The sequence below is a fragment of the Chiloscyllium plagiosum genome, unplaced genomic scaffold (assembly GCF_037043375.1).
Source record: "Chiloscyllium plagiosum isolate Xiang-an unplaced genomic scaffold, Cpla_swu_hap1 HiC_scaffold_43, whole genome shotgun sequence".
Taxonomy (NCBI): domain Eukaryota; kingdom Metazoa; phylum Chordata; class Chondrichthyes; order Orectolobiformes; family Hemiscylliidae; genus Chiloscyllium; species Chiloscyllium plagiosum.
In genome coordinates, this window is record NW_028270181.1 from 8,959,311 (window position 1) to 8,972,685 (window position 13,375).

General features: G+C 40.6%; 1 protein-coding gene across 17 annotated transcripts in view; it reads left to right on the forward strand.

Annotated features, from left to right (window-relative positions):
* csgalnact2 (chondroitin sulfate N-acetylgalactosaminyltransferase 2) overlaps window positions 1–13,375 on the forward strand; it is a 62,554-nt gene that overhangs the window by 21,669 nt on the left and 27,510 nt on the right. For 5 of the 17 annotated variants that reach the window (XM_087982616.1, XM_043679091.2, XM_087982618.1 and 2 more), the window contains 3 exons: window positions 580–673; window positions 10,200–10,273; window positions 11,298–12,788. In XM_087982616.1, the coding sequence (XP_087838742.1) occupies window positions 12,089–12,788 (700 nt within the window). In that variant the 5' untranslated portion in view covers window positions 580–673; window positions 10,200–10,273; window positions 11,298–12,088. The remainder of the gene's footprint in view (window positions 1–579; window positions 674–10,199; window positions 10,274–11,297; window positions 12,789–13,375) is intronic. The other 12 variants (XM_087982629.1, XM_087982627.1, XM_043679099.2 and 9 more) reach the window with 3 other exon arrangements.

The following is a 13,375-nucleotide window of genomic DNA, read 5'->3' on the forward strand; positions in this document are numbered from 1 at the left end:
AATACCTCCTATGTGGCTTAATGGCAAATACACTTTTGTAAGGCACTTTGGAGCTTTTCAATATATGAAGGCACTATATAAATGCAAGTTTTTGACTCCCTGCTGTCTACTTTAGTAGCATCTATGGACCGGTTTCATGCAAGATATTGGATGGCGAGCAGTTTCAAAGACAAAGATCAAATGTTTATTTTCTCTTGCTGAGATAATTCAAGAAGAAATTGGGAAAAAGAAAATGAGAGGGACCTGGAACTTCGAGATAAAAGGAAGATCAGATTCTCTTAAGCTGATTTCTGCTTTCTCAGGAGTTGGGTTGCCATGAAAGCAGCAGTCATCATAATTTCCTTTTATCCTCCTTCCCCCCCCCCCACCCAAAAACATTTGAGTGAACAAACAAAAAGCAAAACCTCTGTGGTTTTACAGACGTTACTGCAGGTTCCACCTCGGGGTAAAATTCACAGCGAGTAAAGCAATGATGGTCTGTGCCAGAATGGGTTAGAGTAATGACAAACACATGGGCTGCTCCACTTTGAACGAGACGTTTGTAGCTGAACTGATGTGGCTTGCTTTCTTTCCTTCTAGATGACTTAGTGTGACTGCACTGCACAAGTTTGTAGTGTTGAGACTGTGCTCACTAGCACAGACCTAAAGCATGCGGGCAGACATAGCTGTTTGGGTAAGCTTCTTGCTTAAAGTTCTTTTTGAAGAAACAAAGTAACATCTGTATTGTTCATTTCAGCCAAAATGATGAAAGTGCCTTTGTTACGATAAATGTTTCTTGTTAAACCCAGATTGAGACCGCTGCATTATTTCTTGTAGCATTAGTTATGACCTCTCGGCAGGACTGTGGAAAAGGTGGAAGCCAGATGTAATGATTAAAGGGATAAGATGAATAAAACAATGTGTGGGTTGAAATAATTAAATGATTATCTTAGGTGAACCACACATGATTATAGGAATGAGATGAATGAAACAATGTGTGGGTTGAAATAATTAAATGATTATCTTGGGTGAATCACACATACCATATCCCAATTGTTCACTCCTACTGATTTGTTTAGTATTAATAAACCTTTGTTGTCAAATTTAAGTTTTGGATATATCAATAATTGTTAATGTTTTGCCAGAATAGAGAGAGTTCCCGTCTATCACTACCCAAGGTACGTTGTTTGAAAAGTAGTATGTGGGTGAGATCTTGGGCACATATGGGACAAGAGCCAACTTTCTCATTCTTGGATATTCTGCTCTTGTGACATTAACAAACTGCACTCGGTAATTTGTATCTTAGAACTGTGATACTCACAAAGGATACACATTATAGTTAGTTGCTTTCATAATGCTTTCCTTATAGGGGTCTCAGAGGCCTGCCACTCATGAGATGATGAAGTCCACAATTCCAGCTTCTTCAAAGTTTGTATGTAGCCCCTGCCCACTCCTCTTCAAATGTAAATTAACTGTGACTATGACAGTAAAACATTGCACACAATGCATTGAAAGGGGTGGACCCACACATTGTTTTATTCATCTTATCCCTTTAATCATTACATCTGGCTTCCACCTTTTCCACAGTCCTGCCGAGAGGTCATAACTAATGCTACAAGACAGCAAGTAAAGGAAATGCTGCATGAGTACAAAGGGAGACTCAAGCATCAATCTTTCTCACAGTAATTAAGTATCATATTCTAATAACTGACTTCTGTCCCAAGTCTGCCAAAACTCCAACATTATTCACATTTTTAAATTCATTTATTATCTGAGGTAAGACACTCAGTCTATGGCTCCTGTCTGTTAATGACACTAAGTGGGATAGTTATCGCTGGCTGAGTTAGATTGTGCCAGTGTTGAGTTTCATTTCAGACCATTTCCATTGCTCTGCTGTTTAATTACAATCATAGCTCTTTTCCTTTTACTAATGCTTTTTTTAACATGAGTTGATGCCAATTTAGTCTGTTAATTATTGATTGTATGTTGCAAATTCTATCCCCACAGCCCGCTGATATATCTGCATTCTTCCAATTCTAGTTGCATTATGATTTTGTTTGCTCCACATGGTGGTCATACCTACAGCTGCCTGGTTCTAACTTCTGGCATTCTCTTCCGACCTCTCTATCCTCCTTTAAGACATTATTTTAAACCTTTCTCTTTGAGCATGCCACTTTGCTGAGTAGTTATATCACATCATATCTATCAGCTATGATCACGTTAAATGTTGGAGCGAGCTTGTAGGGCTGAATTTCCTGTTTCCACTCCTAATTCTTATGTTTTCATGTCCCTATCTTTACGTGGCTCGATGCCAAATATTGTTGAAGTGCCTTCAGATGTTTTACTATGTTAACGGTGCTATATGAATGCAAGTTGTTATGCTTAGTTTGTGGTTTCAGGTCTTTAACTAATGGTCCCAGTCTGGAGCACAGCAACCTTCTGATTCTAATTCACTTAACGTTGTAATTACTGTATCCAATCCAGGAAATGTCTGTTGGCCACCAAATAATTTGCTTCCTATTTTAAAATTTAAAATAATTGTTTCACTACGTTTTGCAAATTATTGAAGTTGCCCATCTCTTGTATAAACAGTTGTTGAATTCTCCAATTTAGTTCTATATCGATCGCCTTGTTATTTAAAAATGTAGTGTGGACTTCTTTCTGCTGAACCTATGAGTTCTTACATAAGACCACAAAACCTTAAACGCAGGAGGTTGCCATTCAGTCATTAGAGCAAGGAAGACTAATCCCATTGCCCTGTTTTCCCTGGAGAGCAGTCTTCTTCTAAATATCCAACCTCTTCATAAAGAGTGTTCATATTCACAAAGTAATGAATTATTACAATTGAAGGTCCCTACTTGAAGGGAATCATTTGCACAGGGAGGGAGAGGAAAGATATATGGAACTAATTGCCTAAGATTTGTCAGAGGGCTAGGAGAAAATGAGGACTGCAGATGCTGGAAATCAGAGTTGAAAAGTGTGGCGCTGGAAAAGCACAGCAGGTCAGGCAGCATCTGAGGAGCAGGAGAATAGACATTTCGGGCAAAGGTCCCCACCAACATTCCTGATGAGGGGCTTATGCTCGAAACATCAATCTTCTTGTTCCTCAGATGCTGCCTGACCTGCTGTGCTTTTCCAGCGCCACACTTTTCGACTAAGGTTTGTCAGAGACTTAACATAGGCATTTAAGGCCAAATTGCCTCCTGTGCTGTGTCAAACCTCAATGAGTAGTACGCTGGAAATCAAGCCTGCTATTCCTGAAGTCATCAGAAAAGTTATAGATTTTATAAAAGTGTGCAAAATTCCCCCACTTCACCTGTCTTTTTATATCCAGGTTGACAGAAAAAATGTATCAGCTTTCTGTCAAGAATTCATATTTATTACAAATAAGTAGATTATAGCTACAGATAAACTATTTTGAACTGTCCACATATAACTCCACTGGTTAAAAGTCTAGCCCTGTATAAAACTGCATTTACATTACATATGAGAAGACCCAGACAGACATAAAAATCATTGACGTTTTCAGAGAAGGGAAGAAGTGGGGTGACAGTTTATTGGTCCACTGGGTTCAATGAGATGCTCCTTTTGGCTTGCCAAGATAAACCACTCTTCAGCATGCCTTCTCTAAGTACTTCCATTTGCTTGCATGAGGCATAAAGCATCTAGTTCACAACTTATAAAGTCTCTGTCTTATTGATTAAAAGTCACAGTTTACAGCAACTTGGGAAGGAAAATAAACTGACGTTCATCAGGCTTTATGTGGATTTTACTTAAGATAAAATGTAGCACCGATCTTTCTGGTGATCTGAAGGTTTCTGCCCTTAACTGTTCACACCTACAAGCTGTTCACCTACCAGAGTCAATCATATAGTTGTCGACAGGCAGAAGACCTTTGTCATCAACAACTGGGTCACCATTCCACACACCAATCAGCTGCTTGTTGCAGTAGAATCTCCCGGTGAACCCACCTCCTTGCACACCTGCAGTAACCTCTCCCAATTGCTAGAACAAACAGCAACATAAACAATGCTTACAATGTGTGAGAACCTGCTTTTAAAATATGCAGTGATCCCTTCCACAGTCCTTGGTTCTTAAGATAGTCATTTTCTCGTTTCAGTCCACGTTCCAAAATACAGAAGAATAAAAAGATACAATCTTTGCAGCTGTATTATATGTCATTCCCATCAATTGCACTGCTCTTACAGTTAACATTGTCTTCAGAAAAACATTGACATGTAGATGTGGAAGAATTGTTGAGAGGTGAATGGGCTAGGAGAGGGCATAAACAAACATATTTAGGATCTACTCATTGCATTTTTGTATTGTTTGAATAGGCATTGCTTCTTTTGCATATATTGACCTCCAGATGTGTGTCTTATGTTGACATTATTTTAGTTCAGCTTCAGGAAACAAACTCTCAAGCTAGTGAGTCTATTGCTGATGAAAGAGAGCCAGGTTTAAGTTATGTGAATGCTGGGAGCTGGCTCCCAAACACTGGTCTCTCAAGATCAAAAAGCAATATCAAGTTGGCTACGGAACTTGGAGAAAGTTTTAGCAAATTTCAAATGGCAGCCCAGCAGCTCTACTATGAGTAGTCTTTATTTAAGGCTGATGGACACAATCCAAAAGCAGGCATGCCAGAAGTCTTGGGAAATATCTAATTTTCATTCTTCTTTCAGTGAACTATTGGACTCTTTTCTCTTCCCAGCCAAAAAATAACTTTCCACAGCCACATTTATTTCTGTGCTCCAGCATTGGCTCCTTGGACCCATGTTCACTGACGGTGCTATTGGATTCAGACTGCACATTTGTGCATTGCCTGCATCAAAGTTACAGGTTTGTCTCCATGCACTGCCCTTACTGATGCTGTTGACTATATCACTTGAAAATAAATTACCATGGCACTGTGTTTGAGTTACAGTTTGAACCTTGACAGCTGCCATCAGAATCTGCCAGGGCTGCCACGACCTATCAAAACCTGAACAAAGAAATTGCCTAAAATAGAAACAAAACGCTATGCATGTTTGAAGTCTCAATTTTAAAACAAAACTTCCTAGAAAATCCTCAGCTAAAGTGAAACAGTTCATGTTTCAAGATTTCATTTCCAGCATGGAAGATCTTAGAAATTTAACAAAATCAGAAATTGCTGGAAAAATTCAGCAGGTCTGGCAGCATCTGTGGAGAGAAAGTAGAATTAACGTTTCAGGTCCAGTGACCCTTTTTTAGAACTTCTCTCCACATATGCTACCAGAGCTGCTGAGTTTCTCCAGTTATTTCTGATTTTGTTTCTGATTTCCAGCATCAGCAGTTCTTCGTTTTTTTGATCAGAAATGGAACAGTTTTTTTTTTAAAGCATGTGAGGATGAGCAAAGTCAGCAAAAGGGTGGAAGGTAGGAGTAATTGGCAATCAGAAGGGATCATGGTGCAAGATAAAATCTGGGTGGTAATGGGCATGAAAAGAAATAAAATTTTGACCCAGTGTAGGTTTAAGTGGTTTTTGCAGAAAGAGGAAAGAAGCTTGTAAAATCTGGAAAAGCACTGGGTCCCCATGGAGTGGCGGGGAATGTGGTGAGAGCTCAGTCAGATACCAGGTAGAGGAACCACTTTTCTCAATTTCATACTATTCCCAATGAGCTTCATGGCCAAAAGGTTATTTGGTTGTAATGAAATCAGCTCCATCAAAATCTATGAAAAGTTAGATCACGTTTTCGGCTTGTCTGATGAACTTGTGTGTTTTCAGAGTTGCTCCAGTCGTCATTTTCTTTTCTTCCAATTTATTTATTTTCTTTATTCAAGCTTCGAGCAAACAGTTCATACTGTTTGCTTCCACAGGATATTTCAGCTTCTAATTAGCAAAAGTAACATAATTGTTTTTGAAAGCAGAGCAGGATCTGTTTTATGCTGGTTGCATATGAAAAATAATGAGTTCCAGATTCCACAGAACTCCCTAGCAGCTTTACCCATTTCTTACCTGTCAGAGACTGTCCTTGCTCTTTCAGACAATCATTATGCAATGTGGCATTTTCTATAGCTGCTTGAAGTGCATGTTTCCAACAAACCAGTTTGGCACATAGAGAATTCTATACACAATGGAGCCTCCGTAGTATTACAATTCTGACCTTTGGGCACCCTGATTTAACTGCTCCAGATTAGTAGCTGAGTCTTCAGCTTCCTGTGCTTTCGCTCTGTGATTCCCTGTCTACATCTCTCCACCTCTCTACCTATTTTTCTCCATTTAAGACATTCCTTAAGACTTGCCTCTTTCACCAAGCTTTTTGTCACATCCCATAAAATCATACAACTCTTAATTACCATTTTTCTTGGAAGCTCAGAGTAAGTTTAATGGTGACTGTGTAACCATTGCCAACTATCATAAAATGTCTCTTCGGGAAGGAAAACTGCCTCTCTCGGTCTGGCCTGCGTATGTCTCCAGAGTAACAGACCGAGAGAGACAATCAGCTTAAGGGCTAATAGGAGCAGGGAACAAGTGCTGGCCCTGCCAGCAACCCATATAAAAATAAAACAAAACCCTCTTGTGGAATGCTTTGCTTTGGGATGCTATATAAATGTAAATGATAGTTGTTTACAGAGGGAACAGGGTTAACCTCGGCTCTACCAGGCTGAGTCTCAATGAAGGATCACTGACCTGAAATGTTTACTCTGTTTCTCTCTCTCCATGGATGACAAACCTGTAGAGCATTTCAGCATTTTCTGTTCTTATTTCAGATCTCAATGTCCACAGAAGTGCAATGGGAGATTTGCAGGTGTAGCTGCATCTCTTCAATATATGATTACTTGGAGGCACCACGTTTTGGGTGGCTTAATATTACTCCCTAGACATTGCAAAGGGCTGCTCTGCAAAATTTCTCCTGGAAATATTTTGAAGCAAAGTATTTTATATTTGTGTCACACCTGATTGCAGTTTGAGCATGCTGGTTAGACCATTAAGTCCACTCCACCATTCAATGAGATTGTGGCTGAGCTTATAATCTTCAACTGCACCTTCCTGCCTTATTTCCATAACCCTTGATTTCCTTACTGATTAAAACTCTGTCTGCCTCAGTTTTTGATATACTTAATGACCCAGCCTCTACATCTGCAATTTTGCAATAAAGAACTCACAACCCTCTGAGTCAAGATATTCCTCTTCATCTCTGTTTTCAATAGGTGACCCCTTACTCTGAGATTATGCCTTGGTCCTACCTGAGGGGAAACAAGCTCTCAGCATCTATCCTGTCAAGCCCCCTAAGAACCTTATGGTTTGTGATGGTTGTTAGTAGGCAAAGATGCTACCCTTTTTGCCAGAAAATCCGAATAATCGAGCAATCACACAGTTGCTTCTTGAAGAAAAAATGTTGGCCAGAGTGCAGAGAATTTTCCAATCTCTCATTGAACAGGTTTGCAGGGCTGTGTCTTCAGACTCAAATTATGACAGTACTATTCAGTATTGAAGTCTCAGACAAGGATTATGCCCTCAATGATGTTAACACAAACATTCAGTACAAAATTAGTCAATGTTCCATAGAATCCCTACAGTGTGGAAACAAGCCATTTGACCCAACAAGTCCATACCAATTCTCTGGGGAACATCCCACCCAGACTCATCTTCCTACCCATCCCTGTAACCCTGCATTGCCCTGGCTAATTCACTAACCTCCACATGGTCAATCCACCTAACCTGCACATCTTTGGACATTGTGACGAAACCAGAGCATCTGGCAGAAACCCACGCAGGCACCGGGAGAATGTGCAAATTCCACCCAGTAGAGAGAGATGACTGGTGGTGATTTAACCTGAGGGCCACCATACCTCGGGCAAGGGGAGAGGTTGAGAAGGAGAGTCCTTCATAGTAACCTCAGCCAGTGATGGGAATTGAACCCACACTGTTGGCATCACACTGCTTTGCAAACCAACTGTCCAGGTGAACTAAACCAAACCCCCCCCCCCTTCCCAATGTTGTAACATTACATCGTGAAAGTCAGTGATGTAGTATTATTACTGAACTAGTCATCCTGTTATAGCATATTTTAGTATGAAACCTACAGTTTTATATTTTAACTGAAACCTACAGTTAAGAGTATGTAAGCTGCTAATACTTAACCCATGCTGGATAACGCACATGAACCTTCTATCGACTTTACCTTGGTGAATTAATTTATAGGAAAAGCAGAAAACCAGTATGATTCACTACGAGCTTGGCTGTGTCTCCAGAACGCATGCAGTTCTTTGAGAGAGATTTAGGTATAGTGTGGGCTCAAGCTCAATTCCCAGAGTGAAAGAAGAGTTAGCTAATTAATTTATAACCGTTTTGAATATATATTTTTTAAAAAGGCTATGGTAAAAAAGCACCTTAAGTTTTGCTTTCATTCATTCTTGGGCTGAGGGTCAGTATTTATTGCTCATTCTTAATTTCCCTGGAGAATGCAGTTCATAGAATTCTTACATTGTGGAAGCAGGCAATTCGGCCCATCAAATCCATTGCAACCCTTTGAAGAGCATCCCACCCAGACCCACTCCATCCCTGCAACCCGGCATTTCCCATGGCCAGTCCACCTAACCTGCACATCTTTGGTCTGTGGGTGGAAATTGGAGCACCTGGAGGAAACCCATGCAAACACAGGGAGAACGTTCAAACTCTGCACAAACAGTTTCCCAAGGCTGGACTTGGGTACCTGGCTTTGTGAGGCAGCTGTGCTAGCCACTGAGCCACCATGCCCCCCCCCCCCCCCCCCCCAGTTATCCCCAGTTATGAGATGTCTTTTTGAACTGTTGCATCCCATGTAATGAATCTCCTGGGAGGCGAATTGTGGAATTTTGATCTAGTAATAATGAAGGAGTGGCCAGTTAAAGGCCAAGTCAAGCTGGTATGTGGGTTGGAGGGGAACTTGGAGATAGCACTTGGTGGCCTGGTGTTTACAGTTAGTTCAGGTCATGGGCTTTGGAGAAGCTTTGAAAGAAGCTTTGGTAGTTTCTGGATGATGCCATTCAGATCAGTTAGTGCAAAAACAGAGAAATACATTGGTTAATGTTGGAAAAAAACTAGAAAAATCGAAGGGAAGAAAATGAGGTCTTTGTGGGAAGAAAGCAAATGCCATTGTCTTTAGGCCACAGTTAAGAATTCTGCAGCCAACTCTGCGCACCTCATTGTAGAAGAATGTTAGAGCCTGGGACATTTACAATGAAGATTCACTGCCATCACACAAAGAATGATGAATTATAATGTTGAAGACAGGTTTTAAAAATTGAAGCTTGCTTTACCACAAAAGTACTGATAGACGTTTTCAAAATCATGATGGGTTTTTGAGACAGTTAAAAGTTACAAGCACCGTGAAAAGTCATTTCCATCAGTTGGTGAACTGGCAACAAAGGGGCATCGACTCATAACTACCACAATGAGATAATACTTTGTTCAAGAAAAAGTTCTTCGAGCTTAAAATGATTTAGTACAGTGGCTCATTGGTTAAAGGCCATAAGATCCCTCACAGGGAATCGGGTGCATATTTGGAAGGGAAGAATGGAAAAATGTACAGGAATGGAAGTGGAGTCTGTCATTCTTGTGCCATGGTGCAGACGCAAACAACTGAATAATTCCCACCTCTACAGCGATTCACTTGACAACAGTAGTTGATTCATCTCCAGCAGTGGACATTTGCAGCAACTGATTTTGTGGCCTTAAAGGGACAGACTGGGTCACACTGCTGTGCCTTAACTGGTGTTGCCCTCCTGTCTTTAATAAAATAACGCATACCCTGAGCTCACGTGACTTACGCCATTGCAAATGTAAGTATAAACTCATCAAAAGTAACATGTCCCAGGCTTTGAGAGGAAGTGAAACAAAAAGACTAGTTCTTGTCCCTGAGTCAAAATAAACTAAATTACTTTAATTAAATCAGTGTCTCTCCCAGAAGGAAATAAACCTCACATTTTAATGATGAGCAGCTGAATGCCTGATTTTCTCCATAATTAACTTGCTTTAACAATATTGAGGTGCATGTGTTTTAAAATGTGATTTCTGTGAATTGTGTTTTTACGACATGCCATGATTAGCTGAAGGTAAGTCTAGTTTCTGACTCGAAGATCTTTTCATAGTTTTTGTAATTATTCACAATGTAATTAGTTTGTCTTTCGACAAACGTATTTTGTTTTTCATTCAACGTGAAGAGAAACTGAGATGCCAATTTTAATACTTGACGTATCTCCTCTTTACCATCACTTAGTGTTACCAGATATTACAAAGACATGTGTTACTCTTTGAACATATAGGATTGATCAAGCAAAACTGCTTCCTCTGGTGAGTGTCCAAGACATGGGTAATAAAGCAGTAACTCTTTCTGAAACATCCTTGCTGATTTTGTTTATGACATCTAAAGCGTTTTGTCTGTGAGGGGATTCCATGGAATCAGTAAATATGTTGGATTGGTGTTTTCTAGCATTGCCAATGATGTAATTTGTACACCACGTCTTGAGAATTCAGCATTCTATAATTTTTTACTAATGTTAATATGATAATGTTGTTTCTGTTGCTAATATAAAACAAAGAACTGTGGGTGCTGAAGATCTGAAACAAAAACAAAAACAAAACCTATTCTGAAGAAGGGTCACTGGACTTGAAATGTTAACACTGTTTGCTCTCCACAGATGCTGCCAGACCTTCTGAGTTTCTCCAACTATTTTTGTTTTCATTTCTGTTTGTTTTACTGCATTGACAATTTTGTTTTCCTCTAGATACTGTTAATGTCTTTCAGAAGTGCGAATAAGTATCTCTCAGCTGATGATTTCATCCTTATCTTCAAATCCCTTTATGGATCTGTCCCTCCCTATTTGTGTAGCCCCATCTAGCCCTATGTTGTCTTTGCCTGCTTCCAAATCTGGTTGCTTGTGCATTCATCATTTCCATTGCTGCCTGAGTTCTAAGCTATGGATTTTCTTCCTAAATCTTCAACACTCCTTAAATCTTCATTCAAAATAGTACAACCTTTTGGTCACCTTTTCTATTTTTTTTCATGTCAGTTGATGACCAATTATGATAGGCAATGTGAATTGTGCCTTGCGCTGTTTACTCTATTAAGTGTGCTATATAAATGCAAGTTGTCCTTGGGCCCACCTACAGATAAACTTTTAAAACTATTGTCTTGTGGTTTCGATAACGTTCCAACTCTCCGTTATTCTGCAAATAGATTTGCCCATTGGCTAAGTCTCACTGGGTCAAAACGCGTCTTAATTTGCAAGGCCCTTTTGAGTGCTGTGCGGTTTTTTAAAGCTGAGTTATTCATGTTTTAACTTGCTTTGTTTTTTCTCCTCTTATCCTTTTCCAGGAGACAGGCTCCTGTATGCTTTCTTATCACTTATTGGTTCATGACCAACCAGCAATCAAGTCTGTGAAGATGATCAGGAGCATGTTGCTGTGACACCTGAAACAATCGCGCAAGAGGCCCAAAGTGGTTTGATGGACACTGGAATAAAGTGTTTTGACACAACGTCTTCTTGTGAACTGAACCTATTAAGTATTTTCATTAGGGTTTAACTACAGTAGAAAGCCTCAGTCTGCTTTGACCAATGTAATTAGCTGTGTTAAACTGTTCAGTCGCCTGGTATTGATCAACAGTTTTCCTTTGAAGCTTTGTTCCGCCTATATAAAGCTTAACCAGCACCTAGGTTTGCTGGAAATTGCTGCCTTCAGGTCTGAGCAAATACAATACAGGTTGACATAAATAAAGCAAAACTGGTATTACTCCACGGAAATCCTGTTGTTTCTGAAAGGGGCCTCACCTAAACGAACTGAAGGTTCATTGGAGAGCAGAGATAAAATGCAACTGGAGTCTGATGTAAGAAACCTGACGTGCTGAAGCACTGCAGATTCATCTGAGATCCTGCAGGGTTCAAAGTTCTTTGTCCTCTTAGTGGCCCAATTGGCTAGGTCCAGCCACGTTCTGTGCTGGCCTCCTATCAAGTTAATTCTGTTTCGCCAACTCGGGCAGAACGGCAGGAGCGTTCATCAAGAGATTGGACGCAGAGAATCTGGCAATCTATGGCTTTAAAGCGAAGCTGTTCTGAAGTTGGCTAGACTGGAGCAAGCTCTGCATCAATGAGGTGACATGTTCTCCCAATGAGAAAGTCTGCAGCAATTCTTGTGAGAATGCCTCGCCGAGGCCTACTGATGCAGGCTTGGACACGCCGTCTACTGCTGGGCCTCGCTCTTTTCTTCTGCCTCATCTCCCTCTTGTACTTGCTGGAGTGCACGCCCCGGCCAGACAATGACCCTCTCCTCCTTGGCATTCCAGGAAAACCGTATGGCAAAGAATACTATCAGGCCCTCCTGCAGGAACAGGAGGAGCACTACCAGACCCGGGCAGCAAGTCTCAAGCGGCAAATCACTCAGCTAAAGCAGGAACTCCAGGAAATGAGTGAGAAGTTGAAATCCGTGCAGGAGAAGAAGGGTCCATCTCTAACTGGCGGAGGTGCCCAGAACAGCAAGGAAAACTTTCCCAATGATCTATTGGAGTTCTTGCACTCGCAGATCGATAAAGCTGAGGTCAGTGTGGGTGCCAGAGTGCCCAGTGAGTATGCGGTGGTGCCGTTTGAAAGCTTCACCCTGACCAAAGTGTACCAGTTGGAGATGGGCCTGACCCGGCATCCTGAGGAGAAAGCAGTGAGGAAGGATCGAAGGGATGACTTTGCTGAAGCTATTGAGGCTGGAATTGAAGTGTTGAATAACCCTGAGGAAGAGGAGGAAGAGCAGGATAATGATGAAGATGATGATGACCGGGCACAGAAACACAGCTACACTGAGAATGACTTTATAGAAGGTGCAGTACCATATATTTTATGTTAAATAATCGACTCATAGTATTGGGGTAGATGAATACAGTAAGCAAAACTTGTGTTTGAATAAAGCTTTTCACAATCTTAGGACCTCTCAAAGGCAATAAATTAAGTAATTTTGAAGTGAAGCCACTTTTTAAATGAGACAGCCTCTTTGCAGAAGGTAAGCTCCTATAGTAAGTTCTTTTTAGCAATGCTGTTGGGAGAATTAAGTACCAAGGCTTGCTTGGTACCTCCCTGCATTGTCAGCCTAGGTCTCTGTGCTTAAGAGTCTAGAATGGGACTTGGCACACACTGGGAGGTTATTTAGTTACAGGTCTCTGCATTTAAGACATTTTTTAACCAAAATATTGAAAGGGTTCAGCTGCTTTTAGTTAATATAAGCAAAATTAAGCTTTTAACTACATGACGCATTGACTCTTCATGGAATTGTTGCCTGCATAGAAGTAGACTTCTGTTCTAGTGCTGTACTGTGGGATGATTATATTGCCATTGGCACAGTCCTTTCGATGATCCAAGCAGAGTTCCAGTTTCTCACCTCTGACGGTTTAGCTGAACGTTGACAAATATA